Below are 14430 nucleotides of genomic sequence, written 5' to 3' on the forward strand. Positions count from 1 at the left end.
CTTTTAAAATTAAATATTTTTTGGTAGTGCATGAGTAACCGAGCGATGACAGGAGCTTGTGACGGGGACCGAACCAAGCTTTTCTCACTCTTTCGATAGTTTTAGACTGCGAGCATTTATGAATGCTCAAGACTCTGATTATTGTTTAATTTAAAATGATTGTTATTATTTGAATTTAGAATGTAATGGACATTGATTTAATTATGAATGTTTAGTTTTAAATTCAATGTGTATTCGAAAAAGATATGATCAAGAAGTAGTGCACCAAAGTTTTTATCCTATTTGAAATTCCATTGCAATTTTGTAAACCATTTTAAAAAAAGTTACATGATTTTCATGATAGAAAACTTGGGGTGTTACATCAAGGGTCAGATGTGCAAAAAACATTAAAACTTTTAAATATTACAGTTTTTACTAAGAGTTCCTTACCCCATTGGAGTAGCAAATATTGGCTACAATCGTAGATACCAAACCCATGAAAAACTCTTATTTTTTATAATTTTCCCATGAATCACATTTTTTAGATGTGCATATGGAATTTTGCAGGAGTTGAAAATCAATAGCTTCCAAAGTGTTGAACTTTTTTTTTTTTTAAAGGCAAGCTGGATTAGGCAGACCCCTACCTATACAACGATACCATTGGTATTTGAACTTGCAGCGTCCCAACACAAGGTGACGTGCACTAGATGCTGCTACCAGCTGACAAAAAAATGCACTCACCAAAAATTCGTAATTTTTATGTCCAAAAAATATGATGCAAGGGTTGCTTGCTACTATTTTGACTATGCTGAATACATCGGTCAGTTTTGGACAACACTACCTGCTCCTATGAATTTTAGCCAAGTGGTTTGGAAACCACGAGTGTAGACAATATTTTTCACACACATACACGTATCCTACCCAAGATATTATAAAAGCAAAGCATGGTTGATAGGTGACAATTTAATGCCTTTTTACTTTTTCTTAATTGACGTTTTTTGTCATTTTTCAAAACAAAAAAAGGATTTTACATGACATTTTTGTATTTTTTTAAACCTAAAGGGTTACAATTTGTAAGCAAATCACCTCTCTCTCTCTCTCTCTCGTAAAATCTCTTCATTATCACTCACCTTATCCAAAACATATCTGTCTCTTTCCACAACAACTCCATAACTTACTCTTTATATAAATCCCCCTCTCTATCTCATAAAATTTCTCTATAAATGTGGTAATACCCACAGTTAACATGTAAAACGGAAAAAATCGTTAAATACTGAATGCATTATTTGAAAGATCTCATATTCAAAAAGATGACTTGAGAAAAACAACATAAAAGAACGAGTCACAAAAAAAACGGCAAACAATACATAGGTGTTTAATTCGGTTTTAATTTTATAAAACAAGGCAAAAAAATGGATATCTATATCTATATATATATATATCTATATATATATATATATATATATATATATATATATATATATATATATATATATATATATATATATATATATATATATGAGATATTTCAATGAGAAACAAGTTAGGATATAGGTAAAATGAAATTTAGATTCAAGAATCATTATGATCCGAACCCAAGATCCGATCTAAATGGATCCATAATTGTGTTTTTTTGAAAAGTATTTTACTTAAATACATGTTTTTGTGTTCTAAACACTTCCCTCAAAAGAATGCATTTGTTTGCCATTTTTTTTTAAAAAGACAGAGTTTCAATTGCTTTTTTCATTTTCTAAGTTTTATTGAAAGGAACATGTTTTAAAGGGAGTTTTGCTAACTATCATAATACCACCCTTCACCTTCACACTCTCCAATGAAATCCATCCACATATCTCTCTGTGTAACCAAAAGCAGTGTTTTTCCCTTATAAAATTATAGGAAATTTGCCTCTATTACCATTTAAATATTCAACAAAGACATTGATGACACTAGTTTTTGGGCATAATATCGAAATTAACTGTGAATTAGAAAAATATAACAAATTTGGCCAATCGATTTTTTCTTGATAGTTTTGCCTGTTTATCGCCTGAAAAATTAATCACCCACTTTTTTGTAAGTTGTTGCCTAGAAAAATGAAGAATGAAGTAAGTTGTCACCTGAAAAAATCAAGCATTATGCAAATTGTAGATTAAGAAAATCAGACATGTAAGTTAACAACGACTAAAAAAGAGGCGTCATGACAAAGGGCAAACTGTAGCTAAACAAAGTAAAATTGACCATGTTCGTCATAACTTCTAGGTAAGATGGCCATGTTTGTCATATTTTCTAGGCAAATTTGATAGTAAGCAGATGGACATGGGTCGTTCAGATCCAGATAACACCCACGATAAGGATGGTGTCAACTCAAATGAAGATAGAATGCAAATTGAGGATAACGATAAGGATGACGTCAGCTCAAATGAAGATAGAATGCGACCTGAAGATAACAGTAAAGACTTTCTTACCACTCATAATAAGGAAACGTGTGGATCAGTTACAAATGTGAATAAAAGTAGAGCCCCATATGGGTTGTTTGATGATGTGATCTTATTTTTAGATCACGTTGGGAGTTGGTAAAATTAAGATGTAAAACTCCCAACGTATATATATATATATATATATATATATATATAGTTGAGAAACCCCACTCTCGAGTTATCGAGTGGAGTTACCATCGTGGATGCAGGTAGGGATGGCAGTGGACCTGGGGAAAGCGGGGCCCCGCCCCGCCCCGTCCCCGCCATGATCCCCGCCCCGACCACTTTTCCCCACAATATCCCGGCCCTGCCCTGCCTCATCCCCGTTTGAACGGGGGATGGAGGACATGAAACAGGGATGAAGGCGGGGATGGAGGATAAAATCCATTCCCCGTCAGGGATGGAGGCGGGGGTGGAGGATAAAATCTTGAGGCGGGGCGGGGGTGGAGACCTTGTCCCCCGCCCCGCGCCACCCCACTGCCATCCCTAGATGTAGGTGCCAGTCGCACCGAACCATGTTAAAATTTGCTGTTTTGTGTAACTTTCTCTTTAAAAATTGACTTTATTTGTCATATTTTCTAGGTAAAGTGACTTGCTTGAAAAAACCAAGCACATCCCAAAACCTGAGCTTGCTTATGGTGGATCAAGACTAACGTCTAGAGTATGGCACAATGGAGCAAGTGATCCAAGTCATCTGAATATCAACTTCCCCATACTAGATCAAACCTACATTAAATTCATTTACCCATACTAGAAGTCTATTGTTGTACCATTCAAGGTTTCTCATGGCCGTCGGCACCAAATCTTGAGCTTATGTCAATGGCAACAAGCAGCCTCCCCTTTAAATATTTAGGTTTGTCTGTGTTTCAAGGTAGTCTTAAGTCTAGTCATTGTCAGGGTTTAATGGCAAAATTAAAAAAAAAAAGATCGAGTCTTGCAGTGGCCACTTGCTTTACATGGCAGTGGGGGGTTGTTCTTATAACTCAGTCATTGTTTCTTTTCCCATTTATTGGATGATGCTATCAACTCCCAAAACCAGTGATTAACAAACTGAAATATGTGATGATGAAATTCTTATGGGGAAGTTCTGATCAAGTCACTAAGATGCATTTGATGGCTGGGATGCAGTTTGCAAACCCCATAATTAAGGGGTGTTGGGTATACGACGGCTTTTGGAAGAGAACTTGGCATTGCTCTCGAAAGGCACTTAGAAAATTGCAAGCAAGAACAAGGATCATTGAACCCTATTTATTCAAATTAAGTATTTGAAGACAGGCTCATTGTGGTTTCCGTGGAAGAAAGGTCATTCATCTTGGGGATGGAAATCCGTAAAGCAGGGTGTTGGAACAGTGAGTGAAGTTGTAATTTGAAAAGTTGGTGGGTGGGTCATTTTCCACTCATTGATCTCTTAGAGAGGAACCTTTAGAGCGAGTTAGTGTGATCCCAAAAAAATCATTATGTGAAAGCTAACAAAAAATTTATGTTGTTGAATTTTCTTTGCACGTGTTAGACAATTTTTATAGTCATTTTATCTCATGAGTTGCCTACTGGCCTATTATATGGTTTTGTTGGTTTTAACTTTATTTTTGACCTCTAAATTAGATTTTCTAAGGTTTTTGTTCAAAAAAAAATTTAAACTAAAGGACTTTAACTTTTCAACGAACCAAAAAATTAGATCAATACAACGTCAGAGCAAAAAATTATAATAAAAACAAAGTGATTTGTTTAGTAAAAAATATATTTTTAGATAAGGCTTACTTTAAGCACATAATTGGCCATCTGACCGATCAAATTTGATTAAAGTTGAGGATGTTAGCTTTTTAAGATAACAAAAATCACCTCAAACAAACATCCGAATAGAAAGTTATGATCGAAATAAGTTAGCCTATTAGGTTTATTTTACTTAATTTCGATGACGACAAGTAAGCTTGTCATTAGCGTTTTTGCCTAAGAGTGTTGACAATAACCTAGGTTGTCGTTAGAACTCTCTAAAGTGTCATTAAAGATTTTTTTTATCAAGAATTATCTTTAGAGTCAGTTGTCGTTAGAACTTTTTTTGGCTTTGAATTGTCGTTAGAGCCACTTGTTGTTAAAGTAAGTTGTCGTAAGCATTTTGCCGATACCAACTTAACGTCAACCACTTTTTTTTCGTGCCTTTGGGATGAGATTTGCCTTCTCAGCTTTTCAAAATTGTAAATGGAAGGGCATCCTTTTCCAAATCTACTTTTCTTAAGAAAAATACCTATCCAAGGCAATAAACCATAGATGAATCATAATTGTCCATTTAAAACAGTTAATTTAGGATTCGTTCATTTCAATGGATCTTGAATACCTAAAAAATGTATCCAGATTCATCTAAAAAACTATAAATAAGGAGTTTCACCTCCTATTTTAGTATATGAAATTCGTGTTTAGACTCTATTAAATTCTCTACAAGACTTAGCCTAGCTTAGTCTATCTAGCCTAACCGATCTAGCTTAGCCAATCAAGTCAAAACTCAGCTTAGTCTAGGACCAAGATCCATATATAGTCTCACTCGTATTTTGGACTCTGTGTCTAGTCAAAGTGTTACTCGTGCTTGTCAACCGTAGAAAGAACTACTTAAGCTCGATGTGAGATTTAGCTTATTTTGATATTGATTTTTATTTATTTTAATGTATTTTCTTATATTTCGATAATCTAACCTTTCATATATTGTTTGCTTCGTGTAATTTTTGAGTTTTGATGGTTTCTACCATCTAATTCACTCTTTTTTAGGATTTGCAAACAAGGTATAAATCTACGCAATGCCGTTTCTCCAAAAACAGTGATGAAAGAGTTTCTGGTTAGGCTAATTCCCATTCAATGAAAAGAGAAATGCTTTTTACCTTAAAAAATGTATCCTATATCTTCTCAAATTCAAATTTAGTTTTAGAATTTGTCTAATTTTTTTTTTCTTTGTGAAAAACTTGTCTTTTTAAGCCTTTAAAAATTAAGAGATTCGCATCAGAGTGAGAGATAAGATGATTCAACCTTGTGACCAACTCATTGTTGTGTGGTATAGAGGCTGATCAATTGGAGTGGACAATATCTGAATCATTTAATTCTACGGTGGAGTGAGAATTATCTAGGAAGTCCTTACTCTCAGATTTGCGTTTGGTGGAAGACTACTACCATCAGATGATTCTACATCTTGGGTTTCATTTGGAAAATAGGTGTAGTTTGTGTACTGCAGATGAAGGGGGTATTGATCATCTGTTTGTGCACTGCCATGTAGTTCATCAAATATGGCAACAGGTGGACCTTAGCTTTGGTATTAAGTGGCATCCAACAGATTCTCTTTAGCGGTCATTGAAAAGATGGGCTAAGGTTTGTATTCCTTATTAGAAGATGATAGGGCTGTGTTGGCTTCTGGTCTTCCAACTAATGACGAGATTCATTTGGGAGATTATGAACTGCACTATTTTCAATGAAGAGCATCTTGAAAGGTCTACAATTGCTATAAGAATCATTAACAGACTTGGGGAACGATTTCTTCCAATCATGAGGAACTCTTCTCACCGATGACAGGCCTCCTCAGGAAGGCTGGATAAAGTTATTAGTCTATAGCTAGTTCCAGTGCATATGGCGGGTGGGATATGCAATCAAGAATAGTGAGGGTGTATTCTTAAAGGTTGGATGGACTGTCGGACAATCTGGTATGAATACCTGTGAATGGGTGTGGTGGAAGGCAATTCTAGAGAATTTTCAAGCTCCTACCTCACAATTCATAGCGGAAATTTTCAGGAGAGATGTGAAGATCATGAATAAAACTACGGGAGAGACCAGTAGCTGGAATCAAGATGAGTCGTGATTGTTGTGGCTCCGTTCCAAGTTCTTTAGGATTAAATTATATGGACTCCCAAAGAGTGTAATTACACTCCGGTGCATCTTGCACAACTAGGAGTTCTTGGGAATGATGGAAGTTGGAAGGATAAACCACCTAGTTCGATTTTTAATTGTGATGTGTAAAAAAAGTTTCCCAAAATCTTCAAAAATCATTAGGCAACCATGCGTTAAAAGTTCTCAATTAAGTCAGTTTTTCAGGTCGAAGGCACAGACAGAAAGACACACACAAAGTCATGCCTCCATGAAGAGGCACAAACAGAAAGCCTGAGAGAGAGAGAGAGAGAGAGAGAGAGAGAGAAAAGGCTGACCCATGGTTTTAAAAAAACTTTGCTTGGATAAGCACAAGGTTCAAACCAGGAGAGAGAGAGAGAGAGAGAGAGAGAGAGAGAGAGAGAAGGCTGACCCATTGTTTACAAAAACTTTGTTTGGATAAGCACAAAGTTCAAACCAGGAAGGTATTGCAAAATCTGTGGTGCAGGCGCCCATGGAATAAGCGGCTTTAGCCAACTCCATAAAACAGTCATTTGACGTCTGCATCCGTCTTTCACTTTTCTGCGTTCCATTGCACACAGGAATTGTGGGCAAACAGTTCGTGAAGATAGGATATAAATGGTCTGTTCTGCTTCACTTTTGTTGAGGGACACCTTTTTCAGATACGGATCTTCAGACGCCCATGCTTATCTGATCGTATATTTAAATATAGCAACCCCCAAGTGCAGATGGTTTTCCCTGAATCCAGATAACTTCGGATTTTAATTTATCCAATTTGGCAAACTCCATAAGAAAGCAGAAGGGCCTTAATTAATCCAGTATCCGATCGAGGACTATAACGTTGACATCCTTAACGAGTGTTTATCAATCTTAGTTATGAAGAGAGAAAGCGGTTGATCTGTAGTTATTTGAGAAATGCCCATCTAAATGGGAAAATTAACATTCCATACAATTTAGAGACCAATTAAGGTTCTGTTTGGGAGCCGTTACTGTCACTGAAATGGCAAATCCTGGAACACCCGAATCCAGAATTTGCTAGACTTGGGACTTGCCAACACCCAACTACCGTTTGGGAGCTGGTATTTAGCAGCAGCAGATTGGAGTTGGCATCTCCTTGCGAATGAACAGCTGCCAAACAAATGAAACTAGGACGGAGTTGAGAAGAGAGATCCATGTTGACTTCCACTCGTCCCCCTATGTCATCCATATCTTTATACCTCATTTCGGGATCTCACTGATGAAAGCTGTTTTAATCAAATCTGACCTCATACATGTGATCCACACGGCTCATTTAGTGAATATCAACATTTGAATTGCCAAAATCTGACCTTTGTATAGGATTTCCTGATGATTCAAAAATCAACGGACATAAACATTCCAAAATTTGTTTTGTATTTCCCATTTAACCCTTTGATGTCAATTCTCCCAGTGGCTCTTAACTGCAGTCATGGTTGAACCACTGCATGCAATTTGTTGTAAACGTTTACACATTTTTGGTATTGGCATATTATGACTAGTCTTGCTCTGTCAACGGGTTGGGTACCCGACCCATCAGGGTCCAAATGAAAAAATATGGGGTTCTGGCTCGGATTTTGGTTTTGCTGGATCACGGAAATGAAATTCCAACCCAAGATATGTAAAATTTACAAAATTATTTTTTCTAAAGTTGCATATAAAACACTCGGGTTGGGTTGGGTACTCGGACAAAATCATAACCCAAGACTGGCCCGTATATTGATCGAGTTGGGACGTTTGGGTCGACCCAAATATTATTCGGATAGGCACTTTTCATATCTATACCAAAAAAATTTGGATTTGGGTTAGGTCAAGTACCCGATACCAGTGGTGGAGCCACATTGAAGTCAGGGTCGTGCCCACCCTGACCCCAAAACACCCTAATAAAGGGTTCAGGTATCCACTTCTCTCTCTTTCTCAACCCAAAAATCTCCCAGTGGATGTGTTTGCTGGGCTGGTAAGCAAACCGAGCTTGGCTCGTTAAGGCTACACCCCTGCTCTTTGTGAGCCAATCGTGAGTTGGCTCATCTGTTATAAAAACATATTTTTTTAAGTTTTTTTTTAAACTTGATAATATATAAAATATATGTATAATAGATATAAATATATATTTAATACATGTACAAAACATATATAATATGTATTTTATGTATATAATATATAATATATAAAATAACCTATACTAGTCAAGCCAATCAAGCTTGCCATGTTCGTGCTCAGCTCATTTACCTAAATGAGCTAGCTAATGGCTTAGCTCACTATGCTCAATTTCTGAGTCCAGCCGAGCAGAGCCAAATGGCAAGCCGTTCATGTCGTCTCCTAGCCTTAGAATTTGTGCCCACGCTAATTCAGATTCCTGGCTCCGCCTCTTCCCAATACAAACCCCACCCATTGATAGGACACAAGCCGAGTTCGACCCCCATATTGGACCAGCTTGGCTCAGCACATTACAAGAAAATGGTTGTTCAAGCTCAAGTCGAGTTCGAGCTGAGCTTAACTATCTCTGTCCATGATCAGCTTGGGTCGAGCTTGAGCCAAGTTGGTGTCAAACTTAGCATCTTTTGTTTAATTTTTTTTTTCAAAAAGTAGAGAAAGGGTGAGATTCGAACTCACGGACTCATCTATAAATGACCAGCGTCAAATGCATCAGGGTAAGACTTTTTTTTTTTAAATATGTTTAGTTTTTTTTGCAAATAAAAGATATACACAAAAGCAATCTCGCCTAACTGAGTTTGATTGCCTGGTCAAGCTTGACTCGTTTGGGTACTGAGTCTGCTTCCTTACTCAAACTTGGCTCGTTTATTTATGCTGACCAGCTGGAGTGGAACTCAAACAAATGGACCCCAAACCACACCCGGGCAAGGTTGTCTTCTTGTGCTGCCTCACATATAAATATTATCTTTAGACCCAAGGGGTTAATTTGGTGTAGTGGGATGGGGGCCTAGTCTGTTTCACGGGCAGCCTAGGTTCAAATCCCATGGGTGTTAACTCCTGCCTAAACCCAAGCTTGGGGTAAAGGGGTAAGTCCTCGCTTGGTCTCTGAGCTTTAGGTAGAAAAATGGAAAAATTTAGAAAAGGTCACCAATGAAAACAGTCTCAAACCTACCAAATGAAAAATTTAGAAAAATGGTATTTAGAGCTTCAAAATTTTATGAAAATTGTATATCGTTGATTTTTGAAACTTATAAAAACTTATCCATGCATCAGAATCAAATGCTCCAAGAACTGATTCTTATAAAAACAAGATCACATATGTATGGTTGAAATAATAAAAAGAAAAAACATCAAAAATCCAATAAAATGTCCATTTGGTAGGTTTGAGAAGTTTTTTCATTGAAAAGGCTTTTAAAATTCTTTATATATATATATCTCGGCTAGGTCTTAGGTGGAGAAAGAAAATAAGACAAAACCCAAGACCGTGTCATAAAACTTACCCAATTATAGGAATCATTTAGAAAATAAAAAAAATGGAACTTTGATGGGGTCACATCCTTTTGATTGAGACAGGTGAATGATACAAGAGTAAAATCAAAGGCAAGTGATCCTATATGAGGCGATATTCATTTTGGTTTTGGCAGGTTTGGAGATGAACCCCCTTTGGTCTTTCCAATCACCAACCACCGATGACAAAGCCCTTTAGTCCCATTCGGCCTTTGTTGTCAAAAGGTAACTATCAACGAAAGATGACATGTATACACTGCCACATCATGGCACACAGTATGGAGGTATCCATTGCATAATTTAAGGGTCCAGATCACATGCTCCCCTTTTTTTCCTTAAGTGAGGACCACATCAAAAACCGGATACTCTGTCATTATATATATATATATATATATATATATAGAGAGAGAGAGAGAGAGAGAGAGATGCTGCTAAATGAAACATGCTAAATGGGTTTTCTCTGTTCTTCTGATAAATCAATTGAAACTACCAAAAAAAATACCCAAAAGGACAGAAAAACCCATTTAGCATGTATCATTTAGTATCTCACATGTGAGCAGCTACCAATTTCACTAGGATACGAGAATTGAAAAGACTAGAATTAATGGGTGAACCTTGGTTGTCATAGATTTTTTTGTTCTTTTTTTCTTGAATCTAACCGTACGGATGTGATATACATGTATGGTGCTTTAAAATCAATGGGTCATAATTTTCATAAATATTCAATCATTCAAAAAATCACATTTTTTCATTGAAAACACAAGACCAAATGGTTGATCTAAAAAATTCTCCATGTCAAAAAGTGTTGAAAATACCCATATTTTTCAGTTTTCATATTCTAGTGACTATATATATAAAAGTAATGGGCTCGTGCTAAACCAATTTGGTGCTAAACCGCATGCTAAATGTGTTTTTCGGGCTTTTTTCATTTTATTTTTAAATTCTGACCGTACAGATGAGCTATGTAGTTGATTTTAGAGGGATCAGCTCTTGAAGCCTTTGATTTCAACCTTTTGGTAGGTTTTTATAAAGTTTGAAAAATCAACCGTCCAAAATCTTTGTAAATTTTGAGGCTCCAAACATCATTATTTACATCGAAAACACATGATCCAGGTGTGCATTCTTAGTAAATCGATCATACCCAACACATTTATGGGGCTGAAACAGCATAAAAAGCACAAGAGAAGCCCAAAAAACCGATTTAATTAGCACGCACGGATCCATTTTCCTATATATATATGGCCTTTCAATGAGAAAAAACAAAAAGGCAAAGAAAATTGACATGATAACTCACGAGAAATGGACATAGATGGCAGCATAAGAGTCCGTTACAGAAAGCTGTGGTCATGTTTGAGGTGATCAGGTGAGGATAAACTATCACAACTGATAAAACAAACAGAGGTTACAAGTTTTCACAAGATTCAGAGCAAAAACAATCGTAGCGGACAATCACGACCAGAATTTGTATTATTTTTAGTGTTTCAGTAACCTTGAGGAGAAAGCGTTGCAATTGTGATTTACAATAAGATGATCTTGGCAAATTTTAAGAATCACAAGGCAAAACAAACAAACAAACAAAAGATACATAATGATAGAATTCATGCACTAGGCTTAAAATGTCTCACAAAGAAAAGGTGAAAACGATGGGGGAAGAACAGTACACAAAATTACAGTCACAAGGGAGATCAGGGAATTCAATTCCACTCATCCTCTATGTCGCCCCCCATCTTCATACCCCTCTTAAATCTTATGATGAAAGTTTTTGTGATCAAATCCGACCTTATAAATGGCTTCAACACGGTAGATTTAATAGAAATAAACCCTTAAAGATTCAATACGGTAGTATACGCTACGTAACATCCATCTATCTATCAGTCTCTGCTGAATTCCCACTTCCAAGCAAGTTTGTGCTTAAGTGATGCAATCAGACCAACAGCTGCAGGGTAAGGTACTACCCATCGTGGTAGAACCACAAAGATTGGACTAAACACAATTCAGACCCAACACAGAATAGAGCAGGCCTAGTAGGAGCACTAGGTCCACTCAGGCCATGAAATCATCATAAACCAACCAGGCCCATGTGCGGACCAGGACCAAAAACAGCTGGGCTGGGCCGTGCCCTACGTACCCATTTGTTCAGGTGAACACATGCATCCTTATCAAGAGATCCTTTTCAAAGAGAATTATCACGTTAACAAAAAGCTGCCGAGAAGAACCAAGTTAACCGGTTAATTTGACACTTTGTGAAGATTAAAGATAACCATTTCATTTTAGGATATAGCCAAGCGATGGGGAGGCCGATTGGCAAAGTATGGAGGCAGAAAATAATCAAAATGTCCTTTACTCCCCACCACCAAGACGCACATGACTTAAACTTAAAAACGAAGGACATAAAACCAGAATGAAAATAGAGATGAACGTTAAAATCAGAATCCATGCAGAGATAAGACTTGAGCATTCCCCGCCCCGACTTGTCCTCCTCGATCCCGGTTAGTAAAATAACTGAGAGCAACTCACAAAGTGACAGGCAACATGAAAATTTTCACATAAAGGGAAGGGTAAAAAGGACAAAAAACGCTTTCAACTAACAACCCTATACAACTTCGACTGTCAGTGCTTCGCGGAAATGACGAAAATGTCCAAATTACCCGTCATTTGCTCTTCAGTAATTACACCATAAAAAAGACAAAAGAAGAAGAAGAAGGCATCCTCGTCCACGCATAGCTTTTTCATCCCCGATTTGCCCCTCATCTTATTCAGTAAATCCGGATCGAGGAAAAAAAAAGGAACGTGGTTGCTCCGGGACGTCTTCTCCCACCTTTCTCTTCCTTACTCCGCTTAGCATTCCCTTTTCTTTTGTGTACATACACGAGGATACGGTGGCGGTGGCGGTGGCGGTGGCGGTGAGAAATGATGTAAACACCCTTTCATCTATGCAGCGGCGACTGTGCTGGTGCGAACGCGGAGGTTTTCGCTTCCGGCGGCCGGCTCCTGCTGCTCCACAAGAGAGGCCTTGCTCTTCTTCTGGATGGTCTTCACGGAGCTCCACATCTTCTCCTTCGCTTCGTCGAACTCGATCTGCTCTTGCCTGCACTCCTGGCTACAGAACGGAGTATCCCCTCTGAAAAAAAAAACATGACAGAGTGAGACAGAATCCCAGTTTTAGCCTTAGAACCCCCAAAGGACAATTTTGCCATCTTTTAAGAGTGGTATCCAGAGGTTTTATATCTACGATTGAGACCTCCGTGATCAGGCCAAGCACTTTACAAACCACCCCAAACACAGAAAATCGCTACCGCCAAGAAGCAGCAGGTTTGAATATGCTAAAAAAGAATCCATTTCTGATGAGAGCAGACCTTTTTGAATATATATTCGAGAATGATGATTTTTTTGTGTAGAACAAAAAACACGAAAAATATTTATATACTAAGAGCACGTTTGAAAGTGAGAAAGTTGTAGAAAAACTGATACAAGGTGAAAAATTCTTACGATTTTTACTCTTCCAAACGAAAAGAGACTTATTTGAGAGAGTTCTTTTTTTTCTAAAAAAACACTTTTATCATAATACACATTCCTTCCTTTCGAAGAGGAGCTAGAGAAATATTTTTTAAGAAGAGAAAATGACGATTTCCACTTCCCACCACCCATCTCACATCACAATCTCACGGTCACCACCACCACCCACCTCTCTCGAAAAAACAAGCTTGAAAAGCTCTTCCTCCTCCTCCACCACGACCACCGCCACAACCACAACCACCACCACCACCACCACCACCATATCCAACACCTTTTCCTCCATTTTTTATTTTTTATTTTCATTTTCATTTTATCTCTCATGCTACCTAAACAAGTGAATTTTTTCATTTAAAAAAAATTATCATATCAAAACTTCTAATTAATAGGCAAAATTTTCTTTTTCTACAAGAGTTTTTCTTGCTTTCAAACTTGCCCCTGAGTGATTTATGTGTTTGTATCGCCCGATTACTTCACAAAGTTCTCAAGCCTGATCACTGGATCTAAATCTGCAATCGTGAAGGGACCCTTAAGGCCGTGAATCTTCCCTCCGACTGTACTGCACGAGTGGTTTCCTTGGTTATCGAAAAAAAAAAAAGAACATGGTCTAACCTGTACATATAGATATCATCTCCATCTCCAAGATGGCGCTTGCAGAGGCGGCACACTTTAAGGAAATGAGCGCGACCGTCGGATCCGAGATCGTAGAACTTTCTCGACCTCGGGGAAACCATAACTCTATAGGCCATAGAGATTGATAAAAAAGAAAGAAAGAAATGAGAGAAAAAGAGAAAGAAGACAGGAAGCAGATAATAACACCCTCCAGAGTGAAGCGGAGTGGAGAGAGAAGTTGGGTGAGTGGGAATTTGGAAAGACGGAGGGTTCGGGGTAGATAAATAGAGAGCGTGGTCGGGCTAAACCAGGCGGGTGCGAGAACAATACAATGGGTGGTGCACGAAAAGCCCTCTACCCGTGAGCTTTCTCTTTTATTGGGTCTTCTATAATTTCTGATGGGTAGATTGAAAATTATGGAGGCTTGCGCAATCATCCCCATGAACTGCCTCATATTACAAGAATGTCATGCATCAAAATTGGACGATTCGAGAACGTTATTTTTTTCATAGTCCTAACGGTTAGATTCAAGATTTTT

General features: G+C 37.6%; 1 protein-coding gene across 1 annotated transcript; it reads right to left on the minus strand.

Moving 5' to 3' along the window:
• Nucleotides 1–12065: 12065 nt before the first annotated feature.
• LOC149819116 (FCS-Like Zinc finger 2-like) lies at nt 12066–14172 on the minus strand. Its single transcript, XM_089985574.1, has 2 exons — nt 13893–14172; nt 12066–12888 (listed from the first exon to the last, which is right to left on the minus strand). Exons 1-2 carry the CDS (start codon nt 14027–14029, stop codon nt 12699–12701), a joined length of 327 nt encoding a protein of 108 aa, XP_089841700.1. The 5' UTR covers nt 14030–14172; the 3' UTR covers nt 12066–12698.
• Nucleotides 14173–14430: the final 258 nt, after the last annotated feature.

Source organism: Nuphar pumila, chromosome 13, assembly GCF_984573655.1.
Source record: "Nuphar pumila chromosome 13, dmNupPumi1.hap1.1, whole genome shotgun sequence".
Lineage (NCBI taxonomy): Eukaryota > Viridiplantae > Streptophyta > Magnoliopsida > Nymphaeales > Nymphaeaceae > Nuphar > Nuphar pumila.